Here is a 13,232-nt window from a genome sequence, read left to right on the forward strand (position 1 = left end):
GAGAACAAATAGACTGTATTATCTTACTTTTTTTTTCTGAAAACCTGGCACTGAAGCATGACTTCACTTTACCTAAAACAAATAGATTTTCCTCCTGCTGCTGAATGTTATTCAAAATAACAGCATTTTGATTGCAAAAACTTCACAGAGTTGGCAGCTGCTCAATAATGCAATTGTAAATAAATCCAGAAATAATTCTGTTAGATATTCGGATGTGCTGATGCTGTATTTCATGTCATATTTATTTGTCAAAGGCATTCTCATTTTTTCAGCTCTATGTCTCCGTTGAGTTTGGGAAGAGATGGCAGCTTGTGCACGACAACGTCGTTCCCAACAGATTCTACTGGTGAGATCATCTGTCGGTCACTTAACAGTGGAATAGCGCAGTGTTGTTTTTTTGGAAAACTTCATTGACATTGTGAGCATCTCTGGTGTTTTTGTACACTGTTAGTGTTGCGGAAAAAGATCAGTTAGCATAATTTTTGTGGCAATAAATGTCATAAATTAGTTGAATTTAATCAAGGTAAAATATTTTTCACAATATTTGCACATTTTCTCCTTTTAGAAAATGATAAAATTACTATTTAAGATGAGTTGTGCTTCACAGATGAATAATATGTATTACGTGTCAATGTATATATTTCATTACACAGTGAAATAGATCAATGTTATTTATAAAGATACAAATTTCAAGAGCACACGCAGACTTTTCATAGAATATTTTCAACAGCCTTGCAATACATGAACAGCATGTTCAATTTAGTCATATCAAAATAGTATATGCTCTTTTCTTTTAATTCTTTATGAAGAGATGTAAATTGCTGCAGATTTTTAAATTTCTTGTCTGACAATTTTAGTGTTTTGCTCATCGAGATTTGTGTGTGACCTTGGATAATTGGACGACTTATTATTGGTTTTATAGTTATTAGCTGCAATGATTTTTAGGCTTCTCTGCTCCGTGTATTTTAAAAGTTACTGTTGCATTGCCATTGTTAGAGACACAACATGGAGTAAACACTGTGAAGCAAGCCGTGACCTTAGATCGACGGAAACCTTCAACCTAATTCAGGCAGCTTTTATTTGGATTTACCAAATTTTAGCATGACACACAAGCAATCAACTAAAATGGAATATAATAGCTGAGAAATTCACTCTGCCTGGTCCACAAAAACATTGCCACCTAAGAAAAGGAAAAGATAAAAAAAATATTTCCTTAGATGTTTTCTGTGCTTGATGCAAATCATGTGGGCCTTCCTAAGCAGACAAACACTTTGGCTGTTTAAGAAATGAAAAGCCACCCATTGCATCGGCTGGGGTTAAATAATGTGTCATCTGGAAGACAGCTCTCCATGCACATGCTTAGTTAAATGTGTTAAAGGTGGCACTTTTTCTTTAGCAAGACTTTATATATTTATATATGAAAACTGTAGACAATTAATTTTAATTTCAACTGAACACGTAAAGTAGAGCATGCAGAAAAAGCAAAAAAAAGCTTGTTTTATCGACTCATCCAAAACTCAAACATGATTTACAAAATCCCACTAACAAGCACCCTGTTTCCGAAACATGCTGCATAGCCAACACACACTCATTACGAGACATTGTAGCGGCGTGTGTTAGTTATTGGAGAACACTGTAACATTGTGAGGCTTTATTTAAGAGTGCAGGCTGCTGTTCACTGATAGAATTGGATGAAGTATTTGACAGAAAGTCCATTAAAAGAGATGGAGCTGTGAGGCAATTACAGAGTGCTGAGGGAAGCAGGATGGGAGCTTTTTATATTATAGTTCAGACACAGTATGGAAAATGAAAGAAACCCATCTTCTGTCACAACAGCTGCTATTAATACAACAAGTGGTCACTTCCGCTGCTTGGTGCTTAACGGCTACGATGAAGAATCTGTAGTTCAAGGGGAATGAAATGGCTAAGTACATCTTACAAAAAAGAAAAAGAGCAGAGCAGGTCAAACGTCCTTCAAGTCGGTGTCTAAAGATCAGGCCGTCGTATTATGACTCCTCAGGCAACAATAAAGAGCACTGCTGTGTCTCCTACAAGACGCCATGATGGAAAGGATCTTTGTTTGGTACATAACTTCTACACCGCTTCACTTTGTTTATGGGTTTCTCACAGCAGCAAAGATGATGATGAAGTGTTTTGTCCTATTGACAGCTTTAAAATCAAATTTATAAAAAAATAAAATAAAATACAGCCAGTATAGAGTAAATAATTCACAAGCTGAGAACCTTCTCCAGATAAATTAGATATTTAAATATAAGCAAACATTTTTCTTATTGCACCTTTTTTGTTTTTGTTTTGCTCCTTTAGCTTCTCTAGGTTTTATTCTACGTCTCAAAGATACGTCGACAGAATCCCGTTTTCTGTAGCTCAGTAACACTCACTCTCAGAGGAGACTGCCGATTTGATTATGTGTAAATAATAATAATGGCTTTGTCCTTTTGAGAACTAAGAGTGTTTTTGTTTCAATGTGAACTGCTTCAGCTGGGCAACTTTATGAAATTACAAATAAATGCACACATTAGTATTCCGGCCCACCCTGCAGATGTTTCTGACAAGGTAGTACACGCTGTTCTGTGATCCACTGCAGATGGCAGCTCCTGCTTGACATAAAGTCGTGGTGCTTGCACAGCTGATATGTGGGAGTAATTCATAGTTTTCCCCTAAGTTATTTAACTCGCGGCTGATTTAAAAACAACCTCGTTCCACTGAAAAATGTAGACGGGGCATTGACTTGTTTTGTGAGGCGCACTGTTTCTTCAGGAAACACGATACTCTCTACACAGCACAGACAACACTTTATTTAAGCAGGTTATTGATATTAATAACACTGCTTTGTATCATGTATCCAGCCAAAGATTATGAAGATAATGTGATATTTTAAATAATAATACAGTTCCTTGTGAAGCTATCCATGCCTTTCGAATTCAGTTTATTTCATTTGACTTTTATCTGATTGACCAAAATAACTAGTGAATGGATAAAATCTGAAGACTGTGGCATGCATGTGAATTCATTTAGTTTGATTAATTATGGTGTTAAAACGGTCCTGTCTTTGCCTAGAAGTAGATATCCTTTTGAAAATTTGTGCCAGAATTGAAGTTTGCAAATGGACTCCATCCAGTCTGACTAAGTAAAAATGTTAGTCTCTAGATGTGAAACGCTGGTAGGTACAAAATATTCTACAAAATATTCACTGAGAGAGATGAATATAAATTTAGAGCACACTTTTCTGATTACATTTTTTTAGACAATTTATAAACCACGTACAATTTTCCTCAGAAAATCACATACAATCCTGTTTTGACACATTTGTGATTAGAATGTGTGAAGAAAGTTGAATGAGTGGGAATACTTTTAAAACTCCCTGTATCTCACAAAGATGTTGATTTGTAACCACAAATCCAACGATTCTCAATGTTTCAGGTCTAGACTGGGTTTGGACAAAGACCAGGGGATGATCCACCTCGAGATCACCGTCTCAGATGGACGTGAGTCAAAAACAGAAGATCTTTCACCTCATGCAATTTGAGGAACAAAACCTGAACTACATCAATCCACTGATTTAATCAAAGACGAAAGAGGTTGAAGGAATGGATACTTTGGAAAGGTGGAGCTGCATCCATAGGGGTCTCATTGACTGGGAAGAAAGATAAAACATTTGTGGGTTAGGTTTGAGTCAGCTAATGATCAGGCCAACTTGTTACACCTCGAGTTGGTACCTGAGGAACAAGGACAGCTTTTGTTTTAAATAGTAAATGGAATCAACATTAGGAGTAAGGTAGGTTTACTACTATTTGTTAAAAGCAAATTTGAATTTCACAGATTTGGATAGTTTTATTGATAGACATTTGCTTTCAAAAGGTTTTATTTGGAATTCTATCCATCCATTTTCTTAGACCCTTGGTGGGCTTGGGAGGGCTGCTGGTGCCTATCTCCAGCTAATGTTCTGGGCAAGGGGTGGGGTCGCCCTGAACAGGTCACCAGTCTGTCGCAGGGCAACACAGAGACACACACAGGACAAACAACCATGCACACACACTCACACCTAGGGGCAATTTAGACAGACCAATTAACCTAACAGTCATGTTTTTGGACTGTGGGAGGAAACTGGAGTACCTGGAGAAAACCCACGCATGCACAGGGAGAACATGCAAACTCCATGCAGACAGACCAGGGCTGGGAATTGAACCCAGAACCTTCTTGCTGCAAGGCAGCAGCTCTACCAACTGCGCCACTGTGCAGCCCCTTTATTTGGTTGGAATTGTTTCGAGCAATTCTAAAAACTACAACTTAATATAAGCTTTTAGTAAATTACTAATACTTTTTTTGAAATGCAGCTAAATGACTTTGAAGAAGGAGTTACACACAATAAGTATTGACAATAAGGAAAAAATGTCCACACAGATGAATACGGGATGAAAGAAATGTTGTTTGGTGACTGATGTGTATTATTGTTCACAGAGATGGAACATTATTACCTCATATACGGGAATATGACACCTTCAAGTCTAACAAAAAAAATTAATTGTCTGTAGTTTATCCTCTATGTATTACTTAGTATCATGGGTATAAATGGTGAGAAACCTTGATTTTAGACTACAGAGGGTTGTTTTTTGTATTTCTTGCATTCTTAGCGATATTTTCTCCACTACCCACAGGGTCGCAGTACATAACTTGCAAACTTCAGAACTGCTCAGATGGAAACAAGGGCAAACCTTTCCCCGGATTTATAATCCCAAACTCCCTGGTGGTGCAGGATGAATACGTTTTCATCCAGGTGGGTTTTTACTGCAAGGTCTGGCTTCATTAAAAGACGATTAAAAGCTGTAAAATCAGTGCGTTCAACCGCATCTTAATGTACAGTCATGTTTTTCATTTACTAAAAGGCGGCATTATGCTGGCAAAGGAAGGGATGAAAATAAAATCACTGCCTTTTATTGCTGCAACTAAACTTAAGCATCACAATTAGAGACTAACGCAAGATTTTTATGGTGGGATTTATTTATTTTTAACAGAAGCTTTCAGTAATCAATGTATTTTTGTGTTTATTGTGATTGCCTAAAATATGTTGGGTATATTTCTCTTGAAGGTGTCAGTCAGTGGCCAGGCTGTCCATTATGTGTCATATAAAAGACATGCCTTTTACCCAATGAAGCTTCCCAAATACACCCTCCCTAAGGTAAAACTGCATCTAATATTTTCTTAAGATTCTTCACATTGTTATTTTCCAGACATGCCTTTAGCTACCCACAATCATGACATGTAATCTTAAAATCCATACAACAGATGTTGACTTGAAACATAAATCAAGTGAGCATCTTTCAGAATGCTAAAGAAACATTTTATTTTTCTTTTACGCCAATCTGCCTTTTGTCCCACGAGGCACAAACGCAGCTAGGTGGATTAGTGGTTTGGCAGTCGGGGTCAGAATAATCGGGCAACGTCAATGCTTTCAGAGTTGTCGCAGTAAAGTGTCAAAATGTCCACTCCAGTCTTGTAAATTGTGAAAACCTCCTTGAGAAGGGCACATATCGCCTTACATGTTTCACTCTATATTAAAATTTCAGTAAAACTAAATGAAGTCAGTCTTCATTTCTGGTGCACAGCGTTAGCCGCCCCCGGTCTAATTGCTGGGGAGTGATTTAAGAATTAACACATTACTGCTTCCCCTGTGTGACCACTGTTTGCTCACTGCTATTGTAGATTCCCAGACAGTTATCTTTTCAGTTGTATAAAATTAGTGCCATCCATTTAAAACAAAATCTCAAACCTTCCCTTGTTGTTCTCTCATATTTAGGACCTGCAGATAATCAGCACAGACGAAAACCAGGTGGTGGCAGCGATTCAAGACTGGCATCAGAATGAGTCGTACAACCTCTACATGTCTGACTACAGAGGACTGTTCTTCACTCTGATGCTGGAGGATGTTGTTAGCACCGGTGGTCCAGAGGACAATGTTATGATAGACCTCTATGAGGTAAGCAGTTACTGTGCTGTGAGGCTGCTGCTGTTATCTGACTGCTGGGTTTTGATCCTGACATGAGCTGAAGTAAGTTTATGTTTGCTGCAACTTGTATCATCATGTTATATTATATTCATTGTCAGGCCTCATTTAGGTTACTGGCTAAAAGACTATTATTTTATTTTACAGCAGTGTTTCTAATTTAGCCTATAAGCTACCTAATCTTGAAAACAGTTTGGCTTATGTTCTTGCAGATGGGAATTTTATATTGTTATAAATATATTTGACCTACTTATAAAAAAAATACACATCCATATGTTTCAAATGGTTTGTTAAAATATGTTTTGTTTGAAGAGTAAGAGAGGCCTTAGCACTGTCAATCACGCTTGTGTATGCGCTGCTCACACCCTCCCCCGCACTGTGTGTGCAAGCTAAAGATTACAGGTTTGCTGCAGCTGTGCTCACCATGGAGAAACCACCTAACATCACAGGGAAATTGTTCATCCATTGCCATCGGGAGCCATCCTTACAGAGAGAAAGGGGGTGGGTTTGAGCAGCGCATACACCAGTGTGATTAAAGAGCTAAAACAATCCACAAAGAGCAGGCAGAGGAACTAATTTTTCCACAGATTATCTGTCTCATATTATACTCTCAGGATATGGTGACAGTTTCAACAAATATGAAAAAATATATATATATTTTTATAAAAGTTATATACCTCAGCTTTAACACGAGCTCTAACTTGTGCCAGGAACATAAATCTGTGTTGACAGATCTACTATGAACTTGCAGGGATTCCACATGAATGCATCAATGCACATTATCCTCATCGTCATCCAACAGTGAAAGTATCATGTTGCTACAAACGCACACCTCAGATATCCCTCAGTGGTTGCTGAGACGACCTTGCCACACGTTTGGTTATGAAACAATGTTTTTATTCTCTTACAAAGATTTGGCAAAAAACTAAGGAGAACTGTGGACACAGTTGATGTCTGCTGTATGTTAAGTCTGCATCTTTGCACACAAGCACAAAGAAGAAGATATATCCTACGGCTCTGCCATATGTTGTTTTGATTTTACACAGCCATACAGATGGTCCAAAATAGTGCTCCATGTCAGAAAAGCTATCACTCTCAGACATCTCTCTCTCTCTCTTTTGCAAAATGAGGCCCTCAGCTTTACTTAAGTTTGAATATTTTAAAGCTTTTTTTAAGTTTTTTGGTTTTTTTATTTCTTCTTTTGTGTTATTTTTCTCCATTCCGCTTCATGCCTCTCATACACGCAGGTTGCCGGGATTAAAGGAGTGTTCCTGTCAAATAAAGTTGTTGAGAACCAAGTGAAAACTTATATCACGTACAACAAGGGCAGAGACTGGCATCTTCTTCAGGCTCCAACAACCGATCTCCAGGGAAACAAGGTCTATTGTGAGCAAGTAAGTGGGCCACTGACAGGAGGTAGATATACTTATTTGGATTTCCATTATCTGCTCTCAGAAGCATCACACTGTACCGTGCTGTATTCTGACGATGCTAAAGACAGTGAATATACCAAGATTATTAACACCATTGAGATATTTAGCCTTAAAAGTAATATGTTAATTTTAACAACAGCTTCCTCTAACTGGACATCTTATTGACATGTGTGAGTGACCCACCCAACGTCTCAACTTGAATCCGAGTCTTTCAATTAAGCTAAAAATTAGGGCGATGGTAAATAGGCCTTCCAAATTCAAAGAACTGGAGCTTATCAATAAAAAAAACCCTCCAAAATATCAGTGAATAAATATAAAAACTTACTTAATAAATTAATAAATATACTTATTAAAACCTTGATTATTAAAACATTGACTGAGCATATGATAAACCTCTAAATATTTTCAATTAAAACTATTAATTTGCTTAATAACCTTCTTGTGTTTAGTTTATTTCAGATTATTAACAATTTATGTTCAGTTCATTTTCATATTCATGTACATTTTGATTATTTTAGAGAAAGAAAACCCTCATATGGAGTAAACATAGCCAACACTATCAGTAATTAATCATTCAAACAAACAATTATTTAAATCAATATAAATATACATATAAATTATTCTTAGAACTTTGTCGTAAACTTGATGTGGAACGAAACAGCAAAATAAGGCAAAGGCTTAGCTGGCAGCCATTAATCATCTGCTCCTCTCAAAGTTTTGCCTCCTGCCATTAGGGAGGAGTTTTACTTTTCCTAACCAGGCCAAGTCGAATGGATACTTGAGATCGTTTGTCCTATCACCTGATGGGTTTGCTAACAAACTTGTCTGTGCTCAATTTCTCAAAGGGAAACGCATGACAAGTATGTTTTTAGATTTTGTGGACATGTATTTATGGGTTTACTTTCCTGCACGAGTTTTCCTTTGTGAAGCATGTTTGAGCTGCCTGTTTTTGTAAACCAGCATCCCCTGTGGGGTTTTCAAGAATATTCTACACAGGTCATAAGAACTACTGTGTGTACCTGTTGTGGCATGAAAAATGATTTACTATCCACAGATTTATTCAGTTTTTTTGCTACTTGCCACATTTCAGTGTTTCAGGTCACATAAAAATCATTATCAAACAAATCTGAATTACTATTGAAAGCTGTGTTCAAGTGACAATTTTACTTGTTAAATTAAAAATGCACCCAAAAATTACATGGCATTATGCTAAACACAATAAATATGTCTGCCACAACTGGAAGGAACATTGCAACACCTGCCATTGTGACATATTTTACATTGATGTGGAGTAATTTTGTCCTACAGTTCTTTGCAGAATTGCTTTAATTAAGGTACATTGGAGGTTTCTGCACAAGCAGCAGGAGTGTTTCTTGGGTCATGTCACGGCCTCTCAATTGGATTTAAGTCCGGACTCTGACTTTGCTTCAAAACCATTGTTCTGCTACGTGAACTTGAGCTCAAGGCCATGAACTGATAAGTGAACTTTCTCCCATAGGATCTTAAGGTAGATGGAAAATTTTTATGACTATCAGGTTCTGAAGTTGCAAAAGTCGCCTTAGGCTATATTTGACTGTAGGTGTGTTCTTTTCAGAAATATTGGTTAGTTTCATAGAAGATGTGAGGGGACACATACACGCACACACACACACCTACGCATTTTGTCTCGTCAATGCACAGAATATGTTATGAAAAAAGCTTGGGTAACTTCAAGATGTTTTTGACGAAAGTGAAAAGAGCCTTTGTGTCATTTTTGATCTGGAAGGACTTTTTACATGTGCTCAGTTCTTCTTTCTTCTTTAATTATGAACACACATATTTACAAGAGCAAATGAAGTCTGCAGTGCTGTGGATGTTGTTCTGGTTTCTGGACTACTGAATTAGTAATTGATAAACTCTTAGATTCATTTTGGAAGATAACTGAGGTCTACTGGAGTCCTAAAGACTCAAGCAGGCTTTCTAGACTGATAGTCATTTCTATACTAAATGACTTTCATTCTCATCTGTTCTCAGAAACTATAAGAAATCTATACAGAGGCAAATACTTTGTATACATGGCCTGGATGATTAATTGACATCAAAGACTATAGTTTTTTTTTTTTTTTTGTGAAACATTTGACACCACAATATTTCCAAAAAAATCTTTTAACTTTTTATAATTGAACAAATGTTAAAATATTTGTAACGGAATCAGGTTTTCTTTTTGCACATTCTTAACTCCAACAAATTAATCTCCTCTGTTCGACAGCCATACTGCTCTTTGCATCTTCACCTTCATGTCTCGGAGAACCCTTACGCCTCAGGAAACATTGTCAGCAAAGACACGGCTCCAGGGGTTATAATAGCATCAGGTGAGATTTTATTTGCACAGGAATCTGCAAATGCATATTTGTGTTTACTCTCTGTCATAATGCTGGTCTTTGATCATATTCTCCGGCACTTGCAGTCAGATCTGTATTTTAGCTCCGTTCTCGTGCACTTTCCTCCCATGACAACACTTTAGGTGATAGCTGTCGCTCCCATACATCTGTTGTGTTCTTATCTCAACAAGAAGAATGACAGCAATCTGACTGCAACACGAAAATTGTTTTGGTGATACCTTTGAAATAATTTGGAGTATAAATAAATTATATTTTTTTATGCCTTTCTTTATTTAGGTGTGGTTGGTCCAGAATTAAGCAGTGTGAATGTCAGTATCTTCATCACATCTGATGCTGGAAATACCTGGAGAGAGGTACAATACAGTTTTGGGAGTTTTGGGTGACACATTTCTAAAATTCTTTTATGCCTCGAATGTCAATATAACAAGCGACCATGAACCTCCCTTAACGATCTATATGATACTGATGGAGGCTTATTAAAAATCATATAAATGGTTTTTAATAAGATTCTGCTGAGCTGCAGATATCGCAAATAGAATAAGAAAGTTTATCTGGACGGCCCTCGTAGTGGTTACAGATTTGTAACTACCTCCCTACCACCATATTATTGATGGAGTGACTTCAGTCCTTATTCTGTGTTAGGCAATTTTAGTCGATTGCAGAATAAAGCACTTTGTACTGATCACGAAATTATTTAATCTTCTGAAAGTGACTGAAATCCTCTTGAACTTTTTGAACATGCGTTTTTCAGCCCTGGTTATCTTCAGCAGGGCTTGGAAAGTTTATCGCCTCACACAATAACACTCAAAATACAGTGAAAACCATATTATTAAAAGTCAAGCTTATTTGTCCTGTCAAAGTCTTGACCTAAAACTAATACAGTATCTGGGAATAACTCTTCTTAGATACTCTCCATTAAATTTGACTGAGATTGAGCTTTTATTTATTTATTTTTTATTTATTATTTTAGTTAAATGTTTAATATACGGTAAAACTGTGCCACGATGTTCCACTGTAATGGCAGCAATTCAGGACCCTAAATGCAAATATCAGACGTACTTTTTGGATTTTTAATTTCAGGGACGGTTACTGGTTGTGTTTTTCCTCCTTGAATCTTTTTACCCTTTTACCCCCACCGGAGCTGCTGTAGTCATAATGAGTTGGGCTCAGTATATTTTTGAACATTTTTTAAATTAAAAAGTAACCTATCTCTAGATGAATCTGAATAAAGAACAAAGACAACCTCGCTCAGACATTTATATGCCAGCTTTCGTTTTTTTTTTTTCTCCGTTTCAGCTTTTGGTGCTGCAGTCACATCTGCACAGAAATAGAGAGGCGAGGTTTGACAGCCAGCCTTGTGCATTCCTGATTTCTTAAAACAAATAAAACAAAGGGCGCAAACATATTTTTGCCACTGGCGTTAGACCCCAGAAATCAGCAGATACCAGTATTTGTATGACGTTTTTCACACTACGGAGGCTCTTGTGAAAACAGCAGCTTTGTGTTGTTCTTGTTTGCCGCGTATGTGAGAGCGTGCATCCATTCTTTTGTTTGAACTGTTGTATACCTTTTCAGAGTCTTGAACAATTTTCTCTGATGTGTTAAAGCAAAGGTGGCTGTGTGTGTGTGCGTGTGTGTGTGTGTGCAGGTTTTTCAGGAAGAGTACAGCGTGTTTTTCCTGAATCAAGGAGGATCTCTAGTGGCCATCCGACATACACCTCTGCCAATTAGACACATTTGGTATGACTTTCCAAGGACGTTCCACGTCTTTTTAGAGAGCACATTCAATCTTTGAAACAAGGAGTGAGATTGCTTTTCTTGCAAAGCCTTTTCTGACTGAATTATACTCCATTTGTGGTGGGTCTCTCTCCCCCTCAGGCTGAGTTTTGATGAGGGCAGAAACTGGGACAAATATAGCTTCACCTCCTCTCCACTCTATGTTGATGGGGTGCTGGGGGAGCCTGGAGAGGACATCCTCATAATGACGTAAGATGTGGAAGGATTATGAGAAGATTATGTGTTTTCAATATGCTAATTAATGCAGAGGCTAATTATTTATTGCCCTGATGTCTTGGAAAACTCTGTCCCATATACTGGATGCTATGACCTTGTTTTTCTGACTTGCTTTTCCAGGATATTTGGTCATTTCAGCCATCGATCTGAATGGCAACTCCTCAAGATTGACTTCCGGCCTATATTTGAAAAACGATGCACATCTGAGGACTACGTGACATGGCAGCTAGACAATGAGGTAGGAAGGGTTTTTAATAGATGTCTTCACTTTGCTCTGCTATGTACAATAACATTTGATAGAAGCTGAGAGACTGTAAACCTTTGATGAAGATTTATGCACCAGTAAGTCTAAGGATCATATATATAGTTGCTAGAGATTAGTTATATAGTAGTTTCTAAAACTGACTCTGTTGCTCAGACTTTCTCACAAAGTAAGATATCTGTAGAGGAATCTATTTAAATAAATAATTTTAGATTTTCTAATGATTTTTTTTCCCCCCTAAAATTGCTCGAAGGTTCTTTATTATTTAAGATTAAAAAAAAGCACATCTGAAATTTTGCTCACACATCTCTGGAAGTTTATGCAAGGAGGAGGAAGAGGAGGAGATGAAGGGTTCGCTGGCAGCTGAGAATATGTGCTAATGGGAAGCAACTTTTCTCACCTCCTGTTTGTTTATTAAAAAATTCCAAATTTAGATTTTAGTTGAGCATGTTCAGTGTTGAAATGTTCAATTATTAAGGTGCTGGAGATAAGCCATATTGGTTGCACGTTATTCACTGTTAAAATTAGTAATAAAACCAAATAAGGCAGACAAATGAGGATGAGCATTCCTCAGGTCAAAAGGAAAATATTCAGATTGATTACATTTCTATTTTTACTTGCATATTCTCAAAAGAGTAATCACAAAACACTTTGCGAAGATCACAAACTATGCTGAATCAGTTTTCCATTTTGTACCCTAATTTTGCTTCAAATTACCTCCCATGTACCAAAACCAACAGATGAATGAACTGTAGTGATAAATATTCTTTAAAAAAATGCTTTAAATCTCCCATTTGTCTTTTTAATGGTTTTTTATTTTGTAAAGAATACATTTTGCACCCTATTTCTATTATTTGTGGTTCTCTTCCTTGCTAGTTCTTTCAGCTTTAATAACATATGAGATTTAATGACATATGGTGGATAGAAAGTGACACATGGTCAACATGAAACATTTGGAGTTTGTCAGGTTTTTTTCTGCACAAGTACCTGCGATTAGCTTAGCAAAATACACTCAAAACGGCTGGTTTAAAACCACATCAATTTGGGTCTTTTTGCTAACGTGGTTCTTGTTATATAAAGACAGATGGAGCCCTAACAACCCAACGTAACAGGTCGGGTTG

The 13,232-nt window shown here is 37.1% G+C and overlaps 1 protein-coding gene across 2 annotated transcripts in view; it reads left to right on the plus strand.

The window, feature by feature from the left end:
* LOC103476778 (VPS10 domain-containing receptor SorCS1-like) overlaps positions 1-13,232 on the plus strand; it is a 61,745-nt gene that overhangs the window by 23,496 nt on the left and 25,017 nt on the right. For both annotated transcript variants that reach the window (XM_008429350.3, XM_008429351.3), the window contains exons 5-15: positions 273-346; positions 3,442-3,506; positions 4,677-4,795; positions 5,108-5,197; positions 5,816-5,995; positions 7,270-7,416; positions 9,704-9,806; positions 10,113-10,189; positions 11,485-11,576; positions 11,715-11,822; positions 11,970-12,087. In XM_008429350.3, coding sequence (XP_008427572.1) covers positions 273-346; positions 3,442-3,506; positions 4,677-4,795; positions 5,108-5,197; positions 5,816-5,995; positions 7,270-7,416; positions 9,704-9,806; positions 10,113-10,189; positions 11,485-11,576; positions 11,715-11,822; positions 11,970-12,087 — 1,173 coding nt within the window. The remainder of the gene's footprint in view (positions 1-272; positions 347-3,441; positions 3,507-4,676; positions 4,796-5,107; positions 5,198-5,815; positions 5,996-7,269; positions 7,417-9,703; positions 9,807-10,112; positions 10,190-11,484; positions 11,577-11,714; positions 11,823-11,969; positions 12,088-13,232) is intronic.

This window comes from Poecilia reticulata, chromosome 15 (assembly GCF_904066995.2).
Source record: "Poecilia reticulata chromosome 15, P_reticulata-male-v2, whole genome shotgun sequence".
Lineage (NCBI taxonomy): Eukaryota > Metazoa > Chordata > Actinopteri > Cyprinodontiformes > Poeciliidae > Poecilia > Poecilia reticulata.